The sequence below is a fragment of the Rhea pennata genome, chromosome 6, assembly GCF_028389875.1.
Source record: "Rhea pennata isolate bPtePen1 chromosome 6, bPtePen1.pri, whole genome shotgun sequence".
In the NCBI taxonomy this organism is placed as follows: domain Eukaryota; kingdom Metazoa; phylum Chordata; class Aves; order Rheiformes; family Rheidae; genus Rhea; species Rhea pennata.
The window spans coordinates 43,762,189-43,775,196 of NC_084668.1; the positions used below are offsets into that span (position 1 = coordinate 43,762,189).

General features: G+C 46.1%; 1 protein-coding gene across 2 annotated transcripts in view; it reads left to right on the forward strand.

The window, feature by feature from the left end:
* Positions 1-13,008, forward strand: part of COL6A2 (collagen type VI alpha 2 chain) — a 34,757-nt gene that overhangs the window by 13,038 nt on the left and 8,711 nt on the right. For both annotated transcript variants that reach the window (XM_062579424.1, XM_062579423.1), the window contains exons 11-27: positions 466-519; positions 910-972; positions 1,246-1,308; positions 1,542-1,631; positions 2,799-2,861; positions 3,291-3,353; positions 3,825-3,887; positions 4,481-4,543; positions 5,014-5,064; positions 5,947-5,982; positions 6,927-6,989; positions 7,543-7,605; positions 7,907-7,942; positions 8,339-8,384; positions 9,268-9,420; positions 9,697-10,149; positions 10,485-10,523. In XM_062579424.1, coding sequence (XP_062435408.1) covers positions 466-519; positions 910-972; positions 1,246-1,308; positions 1,542-1,631; positions 2,799-2,861; positions 3,291-3,353; positions 3,825-3,887; positions 4,481-4,543; positions 5,014-5,064; positions 5,947-5,982; positions 6,927-6,989; positions 7,543-7,605; positions 7,907-7,942; positions 8,339-8,384; positions 9,268-9,420; positions 9,697-10,149; positions 10,485-10,523 — 1,462 coding nt within the window. The remainder of the gene's footprint in view (positions 1-465; positions 520-909; positions 973-1,245; positions 1,309-1,541; positions 1,632-2,798; positions 2,862-3,290; positions 3,354-3,824; positions 3,888-4,480; positions 4,544-5,013; positions 5,065-5,946; positions 5,983-6,926; positions 6,990-7,542; positions 7,606-7,906; positions 7,943-8,338; positions 8,385-9,267; positions 9,421-9,696; positions 10,150-10,484; positions 10,524-13,008) is intronic.

Here is a 13,008-nt window from a genome sequence, read left to right on the forward strand (position 1 = left end):
TGGGACTAGCTGTATAATGGCTTCTAACAAAGCAGTTCTGGAGCACAGAGCTAGACTGTCATTACTCTAAAATCATTGGTCAGATAGCATGATTACTAAGATACACAATGTTGGACATGAATGACTGTGAAATCCAACTTCAAGAGATATTTTCATAAGCCTCGACTTACGACTCAGGGCATATATGCGGGGAGAATGTTCTTGAATTCTTAGCAATAGCCCTAGAGCCCTTCAGGATTTTCCAAGGTGCCCAGACTACATTATTTGTCTCCATTTGTATCTGCACACTACAGACAGCAACATTTCTGTTTAAGGAACACGTTTGCTTTTTATTCTTTAACTGATCACAGATATGTTCAGTTGATAATGTTAAAATCAGTATCTCTGTTACATGAAGAGCTATATTTCTTCCCTTCTGATACCAAGAATTTTTCTGTCTTTTTCTTTTGAATGTTCGCTCTCCAGGGCAAGCTGGGGAGAATTGGACCACCAGGCTGTAAGGGAGACCCTGGTGATAAGGTAGGAATGCATTATTCTTTCATCCAACAAATCAGATGAGCAGCCCCACTAACTTTACCTGATGAATGAGTTACACATGCAGTAAGATATGGCTAATGAGAGGTTACTAGCCCATTTTTCTATCTATTGCATAGTCCAGTCCCAGGCTTGCAAAAGGGACCACAGCCTGAAATGGCTGCTTTCCATAGGCAGGAAAACTGGAATCCCTTAGTGTTGCTCTGTTCAATGAATGGAGGAGCAGCTGCTCTTTACATTAAGAGTAGCAGCAAGCATAAGCTGAGTTTGAGGCACTACAGAGTGACTTTCTAAGGGTTTTGATTTATTCTGCAAGAAAACTGTACATTTAATGTTACTGAAGAATGTACAATTCTTAGTTCTTTTCCTCCCTAGGGCCCTGATGGCTATCCAGGAGATGCAGGAGAACAAGGACAAAGAGGAGATGAAGGTGCAAAGGTACATGTATTCTGAACAGTGACCAGCGAGTATGGACAGAGACTACCAGTAGGGACAGCGAGACACCATTGATTACATTTATTCTTAACTTCACTGGTACTCACAGAGCTGGTAAACTCTATCCTGCCTCTGCGGCATGGATCCTATCACCAGAAACAGGAACCAAGGGAAGAGTTTTGCTGACCATCCTCGCTGGGTTCCATATGGTGCTTATCAGTGTTATACAACAAAATCCTGATGTCAGTAATGACCATTGTTCTCTGGCTATTTCAGGGAGATCCTGGCCGGCCTGGTCGCAGTGGACCTCCAGGACCTCCAGGGGAAAAAGGGAGCCCGGTAGGTTCATGCAACATCTATATCTCCACTGTTTTACTAGAATTGCTCCATGTGGCACAGATCCAGAGCATTATCAGCTGCAGAGAGTGAGCCACTGGTCACAGGGCAGCTGTTACACAAATACAAGAAGGGATGTGTTCGGATATGAGTCTGTTCAAGGATGGACTATATGACATAGGAAAACAGATGTACATCTTCCTCTGTCTTTACACAAACTCTGTTTCTTTTCCAAGGGTCTTCCAGGCAATGCTGGAGCCCAAGGACCTCCTGGAAGCAAGGGAGGAAGAGGTGAACCAGGACCTCCTGGGCCCAAAGGAGAGCCTGTAAGTTTCTGAAAAGCTCTCTGAAAAGTGTGCACACTGCAGTATGATCCAGGTACATAAAAGAACTTTGGACAGGCCATCAGGAAAGACAACAGAAACCTATTACCTTGATGTCTGAGCAAGGCCAAGAATCTCCCCTGTTAGCCTGCCTGCCTGCCCTGCTTTCTGCATCCCAAAAGATTAACAGGTGCATATCTCCTTGTCTACCATTGCTGATAAATCCCAGTGTGAGTGCTAATGCCTGCCTGGAGCTCATCTTAACTTTGGTAGGGCTTTGTGAGAGTACATGAGAGTTACCTCTGAGTTTGTCATGGCAGTTCACACCAAGGATGAGGCAACAAATGATTTATACCTGGCAAGTAGCTTAAATTGTCTGCTTCTTGTATAATCTGCATAGGTTTCCCCTCTTTTTTTTACAACTGTTCTAGACTCTTTCCTGCCAGCTAGATATTATCCAGTCCCCTTAACTGCAAGGAAAACATTAAAAGCATGAAGCCCAAGAACCCTGAGGTTCTTTCAGCAACCTGAAACACAATCTTCCTCATCTTAACAGAGTAGTACCTCTATAATTCTAAATTTGATGTCTTAAAGTGTTCCTTTAGCCATTTCACTTAAATCATTTCAGAGAAGCACGCCATGTTCCCACATAACCACATGCCTCTGTGCATGCCCAGGTACACTTAGACTGTCCTCTAGAAAGTTCCTCAGATCACTGACTTCTCACAGGAGTGGACTGAAGCCAACATCCCTAGGAAGAATAAAGCAGCACAGCTCCATCAGTATCAAGAGACCAGAGCCTAGGTGGTGCAGATCAGTTGATGTGTTTGTGCAAGATCCAAAGAGGGAAGCTAAGGCAGATGAGCTAAAAATAAAGCAGAGTATTTAATCCTGAGGGGATGAAGTATAAGTGTCAGTGTGGACACTGCAACAATGACCGTACCAAGATAATCATCTGGTTCTGACTTCCCAAGAGCCCCCAAGCAGTGTCTGATATGGGCATGCATGTTCCCCTGCTGTCAGGCACACGTTCCCAAGGGGGGGGGGGGCGGGTCAGGAGATGTGTTTCTTGAGCTAGGAGGGGGAAGGCAGAGGCAGCCAAGCATCACTGTTTCAGGTAACATTGCTGTTTGCATCCAGTTTATGACATTGCTTTCTGTGTTTGCCAAGGGTCGACGTGGAGATCCAGGGACAAAAGGCAGTAAAGGGAGCCCTGGGGCCAAGGGAGAAAGGGTGAGTAAAGCAACTGCACACACCATTGCAAACAAGACCAGATGTGTACGCTTGCATGATGCACTGCTGCCCAGCCATTGAAGTGCCCAAGGCCAGAGCAGGGAATTGCAGATCCCAGTGTTGCTTGTGAGTTCTGCTCCCATTGTGTCCTGACCTCAAGGAGTCATGACAGTAAGCTCTGAAAAGTGCATGTGAATCCTACTCTAGCAGGACTTGATCCAGAGGTGAGTGAGGATGAAGGATGGTAATGCTCAAGGCTGACAGTTGTGTACAGAGGGCACCCTGCCCTGACATCCTCTCTTGAACTGCTGCTAAGAGGCACCAGATTTGAGAACAGCATCACTCCTCCTCAATCCTCAGAAGACTGCCTAGCACACAAATGAAGTTGGAAGACCTGCCTGACAAGGAATATCTTTATCTTCATCACAGGGAGATCCTGGTCCAGAAGGTCCTCGCGGCCTGCCCGGAGAAGTTGGAAGCAAAGGAGCAAGGGTAAGCAAGTAGTGGGGCTGCAGTAGCCACTAGAGATATACTGCTACTGCCCCAAGAACAGCTCACCTACTCCCCCGTCAAGCCTGTACCTGATGCAGCTGTCCCCTCCCTCTAGCCTCACTCTGTACATATGCTTCTGAAGAGATAGGGCTGGACCCACAGCTAAGCAGTTCTCGCTGCACAGAAAGTGTAGCTGGGGGGTTGTGGTTGGAGGGAACTCTCTCTCCTGTATAGGACAGTCACTTGCCATCGCAAGCCAAGATGAGAAGCCAGTCCTCCATCGGAAGAAGAGTTTCATGCAGAGTGGATTTTCATTCAGAGAGGCTGAAATGGGGCTAGGACTCCATATTCCCCCAGAGGAATCATTCTGGTGCCAGAGCACTTGCCTGGCATAGCATTGAGGCCACGTGGCTCAGAGGGATGCATCTCTATCTGTTCTTGAATATTCTCAGTTCTTTCTTTTCTTTCCAGGGAGACCAAGGACTGCCAGGACCTAGAGGCCCTTCAGGTGCTGTGGGAGAGCCAGGCAATATAGTAAGTTTTCTTGGGACATGTTTGTGATCCTCTCCTCCCTCTGTGGTGACAGCTTGCCCTATCAACGTAAGCTGGCTGCACTGCCACCCCCAGAGGAGAGACTGCAAGACCTTCTTGCCTTGGGCCTTAGGAGGCCCAAAAAATGGCCTAGAGGCCCCCTGCTAGTCCTTATGAGGATCAAGGAGCAACTTCAGGACCCAGGAATCCTTGCTTCTGAGCTAAGCAGTGCTCAGCAACATTACTTCTCTAGCACTCCCACCACCCAGATGTTGCCAAAATAACAAAATAACAGCATCAGAGCAGAGCACTTGGCTAATGAAAATGGGGATGCTCCAAATGCCTGTTTGGCCTAGGTTTGTGATTAATCCAGTACCCCATTTTGACAGTGCTGCCATGACATCTGGGTAGCTCTGTGGGAGGCAGGAACCCAAGTGATGAATTAGTCACTGTTGCAGTAAACACACTGGGAAGGGAGATGATCTTGTGGCATCGTCTCAACAGCTAGTTTTCCCAGCATGATCCTACATATGGCCAGGGAGCTACAGGAAATATTCTCATACATTCTCTCTACTCTCCCCAAAACTATCCTGCAGGGATCGCGTGGAGATCCTGGTGACTTGGGCCCAAGAGGTGATGCAGGACCACCAGGACCAAAGGTAAAGTCTCTGAATGCAACTCAGTGTATTTAAGAACGGGGTTTTTTTTCTTTTTCTTTGTTTGTTTTTTGTTTGTTTTTTGGTTTTTTTAAGCCAATTTCTGCTGCAGAAACTCTTTGACCTATTCATGTCTTGGAAACAGCAGTGACTCAAATCTAGTCTTCTCTGTGGGACAAAGTCTTAGGCCCTGTTCTGGCCGAAACAGAGCTGGTTACATTCCTCAGCCTGTAAAGACTCAGAGATGTCCCAAACATATGATGTCCCCAAGACTCTTTCAAGTCTCACTCCAAATGTCTGTTGCCAATGTTTCAGGGCCCAAATGCTGGGAGAGAGGGCTGTGAAGAAGTCATAGCTCTTGGCAGTTTCTCTCCCTTGGGGGGTGGATGAAAATGGCTTTGGCTGTCGCTGGCATCGCTAAGTCAGAAAAGGCTGGGTTTGGTTGCTGACCAGTCATTTCTTTTCTACTAAAGGGTGACAGAGGCAGACCTGGGTTTAGCTATCCTGGTCCCAGAGGACTGCAGGTATGTGTGGTTCATGCAGTGCAGGTATGTGCACTACAGCAGCTTTACAGGTAGTCTGTGTCAGTGGAGGAGTTAACACTGAAGCTGAACACCTTCAGGGAAGACAAAAGGAGGAGGGAAATATGATGAGAGCCATCAGAAATTGAAGTCTGAAGAGGATCAGGAAGCAGTCTTTCCACGTCAGTCTTTCTGCCCCATCTGGATTCAGAGGAGAGGGATGCTTCATTCACACATGGCTGAAGGGCTCCAAGGAGGATTCCCTGTCAGGAAGCTTTACTCTTCCTCTAGAAATGTTGGGACATCAGATCTGTTCACTGTCCTCTAAAGCTAGGTTGAAAATATCAGCTTTCCTGTCCCACACTTACTGATTACTGCAGTCAAAAACCGAATGGGCAAAGTAAGGTTAGGACCTGCTGCAAATGCAGCTGCTTCTTTTCAAGAAGCTGGAGGGAGTGTCATTCTGCATTTACTGCAGGCCACAGTGTCCTTCACACTGACTGCCTAACTGCCTCTCTGTGGTAGAGGAGAGCAGGGCAGTAATTATTTGACTCACCAGATTCAGCTGGCAAATTTAGAGATTCAAACATCAACCTTTTGGACATTCTGACCATGGTCCAAAACCCGTCCCTATGAATAAGATCTCCATTTTACTTCATAGAGACTGAACCCAACCATAGCACCTTCAGCTCCATGTCACAGTTTCAGAGGGCCCCAATCTTACCTGAGGTGACAGGGAGATACATGTGCCCACCACCCCAACTGTCAGTTTATAATTTCACTGGTCATTTAGCTCTGAGCCCCTGATTATAGCTTTCAAACAGAGGTGTGCACTATGGGAATCCATTACTGGTCAGATGCTGACTCACTCCTCTCTCTTCCCAGGGTGACAAGGGTGAGAAAGGGCAACCAGGACCAAAGGTAAGGGTGTTTTCCCTTGTATGTCTGGTTTTGGCCTGACTGCAATGCAAGGTAGTTGTTTCCTGGCTTTCTGAATGAGCAACCATCTCCTGATTTTCTTCTCCCCACCACTTCACATGCTGCATTTCATAAGCTGACATTGGACTAGCAGCCAAGATGGTTTCAGTCCTTCAAATCAGGGCTAAGCAGCCATAAAACAAAAGGAAGGTACAGAACAGTCTTTTCAGACAAGAAGACTGTTTCTGGTCAAACTATTTTTAAAAAGACAAAAGAAACAGCTTAGCTGCTGTGAGAAGGTGACTGGGGGAAATGGTTTGTTTCTCCATCTCCAAATGGTATGCTAGCACTTTTGTGGGAGTGGTGCAGGCCACCAAGCTTTGGATGTGCCAAGTTGTAAGGCCTCTTTTCAAGTGTTCAGTGTTTTCTTTGGGGTTTTCTGCACTCTATTTTGAAGCCCAGGCACTCCACTCAAGGGGGCAGCACCATGAAAGAGACAGCTGCTGATGCCTCCACTTTGTGGAATAAACCCTCTCTGAAGTAGCCTGTAACCACTGCATGCCCAAAGTACTACCTAGCCCACAGCAAATACCAGATCTTCTCTCTAGAGGTGTGTGTTTCCAGTCTGGTTGTGAATATTAACTGTACTGAGGGAAAAAGATGGGCTAGCTCTGTAGGTGATCAGCCTGACCCTGGGTACAGTTTCCAGGCTTATCTCCTTGTGAAACAATCTCAAATACATTTTGTAAAGCTTCTTTATTCTTCAATTACGGTCTGTTAGAGAGTGGCCTATGTAAATACAGTTTATTTACTCTGTGCTGAGCTGCTCTTTCAGGATAAACAGGCCAGACACGTGTGTTTTTGATGGATTCATTAGCAGTAATTCATCTGTCTGAGTACCTCCATATGTTCTCTGTGCTGGATCTGTTTCTCCCTTCTTTGAACAGGGAGGAAGAGGTGAGCTTGGACCAAAAGGAGTGCAAGGGACAAAAGGAGAGAAGGGGGAACCAGTAAGTACACTTTCAGTATTGTTCATAGCTTCAGTTCAGGGAAGGGATGCATCCCCTTTCACACCTTTGCCAAAGCCCTTGCAGAAACTGAAAATCAAAAGCAGAAGCTGCTAGATTTTTCTCCCCACTTGGTGACACTGGGCCATGGTCCTCCAGTAACTGTCTCTTTATAAGGACTTGTGTTTGTGGAGGCCAGTCAGGTCATGCTAGAACAACGCAGGAGGACTGAAAGGAGGAGGCAACTGTGTCACCACCACGCAGCCCCTTTTAAGTGCTCCTTTTAAGTGTGATTTATAGCCACCTGACACGCTAGGGAGCTGTGCCAGAGTACACAGTCTGCTCTCCCATATTTAACTAATATAGCCACATATTGGTGAGAGCACTGCCAAGCGTCTTTTCTGTCTCATGTCTCTAAGCTTGTCTATCACAGGCTGGTGACACTGCTTAGTAGGGCTGTGCCTGATGGGCTGAACAGGCACAGCCCCTAACACCAGCAGTGTGGGTCATGAGCATTGTCAGGAAAATGCTCGACTCTTCTTTGTTTCTTTCTCAGGGTGACCCTGGCCCAGGAGGTGAGCCTGGACCCCGAGGCCCAACTGGTGAACCAGGCCCTGAGGTGCAGTATCATTCAATCATGTCTGACCAGATGTTCCAACTACTTTTCTCCCCACTTCTCCTATGTGCCTGCTGCTCTAAAACTCAGATGCTCCACCAGATCTCCCTACAGTAGGACTTGCTGGAGTTGACTTACTGGGCATTCCAGCTGTTGATCACATGTGATGGCAACCAGAGAGGCTTTCCTATCCTTCCCATGGCAGATCTTTCCAAAAAGCCAGATTCTTGATGGCACTGGTGTCTAATTCCCAATGGGGACTCCTAAGAAAGTTGTGCCTGAAAGCACTGTGTTCTTCTTACAGGGAATTCCTGGACCACCAGGAGACCCTGGCCTAACTGTAAGTAAGACTGTTCTCTTCTCCCTTCTCTTTCTCTCTCTCTTCGCTCTTCTTTCTTTCTTTTTTTTTTTTTTTTTTTTTTTTAATGCAGCCTGAGAATGAAACAATGTTAGATACTGTTGCTGCTCACGCAGAGATAGGTCCTGGAAAAGATCTGGGTGCTGTCATCCTGCAACAGGGCAAGGCTGAAGCCACCTTGGCAGGGACAAGGCAAGGGTTCTGTAACTTCCCAATGGGACCTGAAACAGTCTCAAGCTGTTCTTGATGGGGGGCTTGCTGGGTAGGAAGTGAAAGGAGAGCCTTTCACTTCAGAGGGCGAGGGCAGGGCTGCCTAGTTGCTTTGAAAGGAAAGGGATAGCACTCACTCTGAACCCTGTCTCTCTGCTTTGCTGGCAGGACTGTGATGTGATGACCTACGTGAGAGAAACATGTGGATGTTGTGGTGAGCTGACTATTACTTTGCTTCTGAATCGTAAGCCATTTGTGTGCAGGGGGACAACAACCAGCCAGGTTTGGAAGGAAGGAAGGCAGACCTTTGTCTCCTGGGTAGTCCTGCCTGCTTGTCACTTCAAAGATTGCCTGTAGAGGAGCCTGCTTCTGAGCAGGAGGCCAGTAAAGGCCTTCTCCATCCTTTGAGTAGTGTCTCCATGGAGGTGATTAGGGGCAGAGATACTGGCCTCTTTCCTGGACAGCATCAGCAGACAGGAGAGCAACTGCAGATAGACAATTATCCTTGAAGGTGCTCTGCCTCTATGAGCTCAAGAGGGTGGTCAAACAAAATACAGATAGTCTCAGTGTGAGATAGAGATCCAATAAGCCTCAGGCACCTTGCCTGCCTTTCAGGATGGCCTCTGCTCTGGCCTGCACATTGAGCCACTAGCACAGAGAGGCTCCTTGGTTTCTCCGTGTAATGCTGTACGCTGTACAGCTGTAGCTGTAATGCTGCAGATAAGGTAGCAGAGAAAGAAATTCTTACCTGCTCACTTAAGTCTGAGCCCACCACTGAGAATGGCCTGAGGCTGAGGCTGCCTGCTTTATGTCCCAAAATTCAGCTCTGCTTTTTCAGGAGCAGAGATCTATAATCAAATTGCGTGGTCCAGATAATACAATAGAGTGTAGTGCACAACATGATTAACAAGGTTTCTGTTGACAGATGCACAAAAATTCGCTCTGCACTACTGACTGGGCAGCACAGCAGATCCTTTGAATCTTTGGAGTGATAGTAAATGTCTCCATCTTCCTGTTTATAATTTTTTATGCCCTGATGGTTCTTGTTCCCATTGTCCTCAGCCTTTGAGATTTCCTCATTCTCTTCCTCTCCCCAGACTGTGAGAAGCGCTGTGGTGCTCTGGATATTATGTTCGTCATAGACAGCTCAGAGAGTATTGGCTACACCAACTTCACTCTGGAGAAAAATTTTGTTGTCAATGTGGTCAGTCGGCTGGGCTCTATCGCCAAGGATCCTAAGTCAGAAACAGGTCTGGAGTGTTTGTGTGTGGGCGGGAGGGACATGTATAAGGAGCATGTATGAGAGAAAAGGGTCTTGTATCCCATTAATTTCCACATATGTCTGTAGCTGCCCTGGTGTGCAATCCATTGTTGTTCATTTTTGTAGTAGTTTCTACTCCTTCCTCTCTCCCCTTCCCTGCCTAATAGGCCACTTAGGCAGCTCTTCACAGATATGAAAGCTTGCTGACTTTCTCAACTTGTCCCTGAAGATGCAATGCCAAATAACATTGACATGTCCTTGTCAGGTGCCCGTGTTGGGGTGGTGCAGTACAGTCATGATGGGACCTTTGAAGCCATCAAACTCGATGATGAACGCATAGATTCACTGTCAAGCTTCAAGGAAGCAGTGAAACGTCTGGAGTGGATTGCTGGGGGCACCTGGACACCATCTGCTCTCCAATTTGCCTACAACAAGCTCATTAAGGAAAGCAGGCGAGAGAAAGCCCAAGTGTTTGCTGTGGTGATAACAGATGGACGCTATGACCCCCGAGATGACGACAAGAACCTAGGGGCTCTTTGTGGTAGAGATGTGCTCGTCAACACCATTGGCATTGGGGACATGTTTGATCAGCCAGAACAAAGTGAGACCCTGGTCTCCATTGCTTGCAATGAACCTCAACGAGTCCAGAAGATGAGACTCTTCTCAGATCTGGTGGCAGAGGAATTCATTGACAAGATGGAGGATGTGCTCTGCCCAGGTCTGTACCTGTTCCTGAACTTCTTACAGGAACTAAGTTTCCTGGTCACAGGGTTTGGAGTGGGAGTCGTATATAGTGCTTTCCAACAATTGCAGAACTGTGCCCAGTAGGCTGGCCAGTAGTGCATAAGCTGGATCATTCATGGTAGGGGGCTGACCCACACCTGGTGGGATTATGTAGCCCTGGGTAGGTGGTCCTTCCTCAGATAAGCAGGACAGCCTTTCGGGGCTGTCCTTTGATGTCCCTTTCCCATGTGAGGGGCTTGGATCTGCAACACTGACTGCTAAACCGTGAAGAGTACATCACTCAGATTTCCTTGTTTCTTTTCTTTCTAGATCCACAGATTGTTTGTCCTGAGCTGCCCTGTCAAACAGGTAAACTTTACAAGTAGCTTCATGCCATCTGCACGAAGTGGTAGGTCTAGGGGGGAGTGCACAAGAATCAGGACTGGGAGGGAATGTTTGATCCTGTTCATTCACTTGATATGGCCAGGAATTTGGGAAATTATATTACTTCTCATCACCCCAGATTTTCATCTCCTGCTCTTTTCCTGGCTCTTTTAACTCCCCTCACAGGTACTAGTGCACCATGTTAGTGAACACGCCTTACTCAGCTCTGCTTATCTTCCTGTTCAAGTGCAACAGAACTTTACACAGATTTCCAAATTCCTGGGAGCCAGCAGGTTTTGACCTCCAGATTCAGTAATGAATTTCTCACTTGCTCATTATCTCTATTACAGAATAAGTCAAAATCTCCTTGCTAAACTTCCAAACCCATGTGACCTTTGAAATCTAGAATTAAATCTGCAGCACCAGGCAGGATGCTCTGTGTGAATGATGAGGGTAAAGCAGAGTAGAAACTGTTTGAAAAATTACATTGTAGTGGACTGAAAGCTTTGGCTTCTCTAACACTGGCTGTATTTTAATTAACAATTAACTCAGGGTGTTGAATCAAAGGAAAAAGGCTGTAAGGATCCTCTGCTATAAAAGAGACAGCTGCTGCTTGCTGCAGGTAGCTTTACTTGATCACATTTTGCTTGTTAAGGGGCAGATTTGCAACCTGAATTTCTAGAGATATTGGCTGTCCAAGTCTCTGTATCTGTTTAAATATTTAAATACAGTAGATACAGTATTTGATGATACATGCAAAGCATATATGGGACAGTTTTGCCATTTCTTGTGATTTTTTACTGTGATTATATTTTTCTAAAAGTCCCAAGCTTCAACTCCCAGTCTTCGTATTTAAAGAAGTCCCTTTCTTTTCCATATTGAAGAAAAGAAAAATTGGTCCCAGAATGGTCAGAAAAGCTATAATTATTCCTGTCTACAATCTGACTTTTACACTAGTATTTTGAATGTTTGGTTTTGGACATTCAGAGAAAGCAATGTCAAACTGTGGTGCTGAGCTGTCCAGGCACACTTCTCTGTCAAGTACTCTGAGGAACTGTGTCCTGTGGATCCGTGCATGAGGAGGCAACTTTTCCATGTCACTCTAGTGACTGTTCAGGTACCTTTAAAGGTTTTGGTATTTTCAGCCTCCCCTTTCTGTGGAATACTGCAAGAAAGAGACTGACTTAAGCAGTGGCCCATTCATGTTCTGGACAAACACAACCCTCCAAAGCAAGGTGAAGTTGGCTGTCCTTTTAATACAATTCACTTGGGTATTTCTTTTTCTGATACAAGGTGAGAACAGTTTGCTCATACCAGACAAGCTTGAAGACTAGAACAGAAATGACAGCTGTGATATGAGGAAGCTTCTGAGGAGATTCCCTCCTGGGTAATTCCCTCAAGCCATGCCACAGGTGGACAGAATGTTGTGCAGGCCCTACACACCTGCAATCCTACAGGATAGGAGAGTTGGAAAGCTGTGGCATGCTAAGCATGGCCCTCCTGTTGAAAGTAACAATACACCTATCTCAACATAGGTGAAAGTTTGTCCCTGTGTGCAGGGAACTATGGTACGCCTTATAGATTAAGTGGATTTTAAATTATGCCCAGGCATTTAGGGGCTTTTGCCCAAAGCACCTTCCACCTGCTGTACTGGACTGTTCATGATGCATTTCTATCATCATGTAGAAGGATTTGCAACAATCACACCCACACAGCAGTAAGGAAACATGCTAGATGAGAAGTTAAATAAGGAATGTAATACTGTTTGCGAATTCTCAGCTGCAATAAAGCCAAGGCAAAGAATTGTGCATCAGTGTTCAGCTTCCTCTTGCTCTCTGAGAACATTTTCAAGAGCTGATGTTAAGTCACATGCAAACCCTTTGGATGGAGATGTTGACCTTTGCAGGGTATGTGAATGAGCTTAATGCATATGCAATGCATGTGTGCAAATGGTAGATAGGCCAAATAATAGATTCAGTGAGGGAGCTATACTCAGCCTTGTTCTTTGCCCTTAGACTTTCAGAATTGCAGTCCTGGCACTTAAAGGAACAACCAGAGCTCCAGCCTGAATACTGTCATGAAAATATGGAGACACACGTTACATCAGGCAAATATGGAAAGGGACAGGTATTATATCCCAGCATCCTCTCTGCTGCCTTGTAGAACCAGATGAGTCATCAGATTTATGAATTCTCATCTGCAGATACACGAAGCCAGGAAGGCATGCCATCTTTCAGTGACTGGTCTAAGGAAATCCAACTTCTCCCGTTTTCAGGACAGACTCATGTCTCCTTATCACCTCTCACTGTGGTTCTTACAGTATACACGTTTCTTGACATGAGGCCTAGGCAGAGTTAAATGCTGAGCAAAACTAAACTGACCAATTGCTTTGACAAACCGCATGATGCTCTGTGAGGCTTTTTCTAACCCATACAAAAGGCTTTGCTTTGAGCTTTGAGGTTCAATTGAA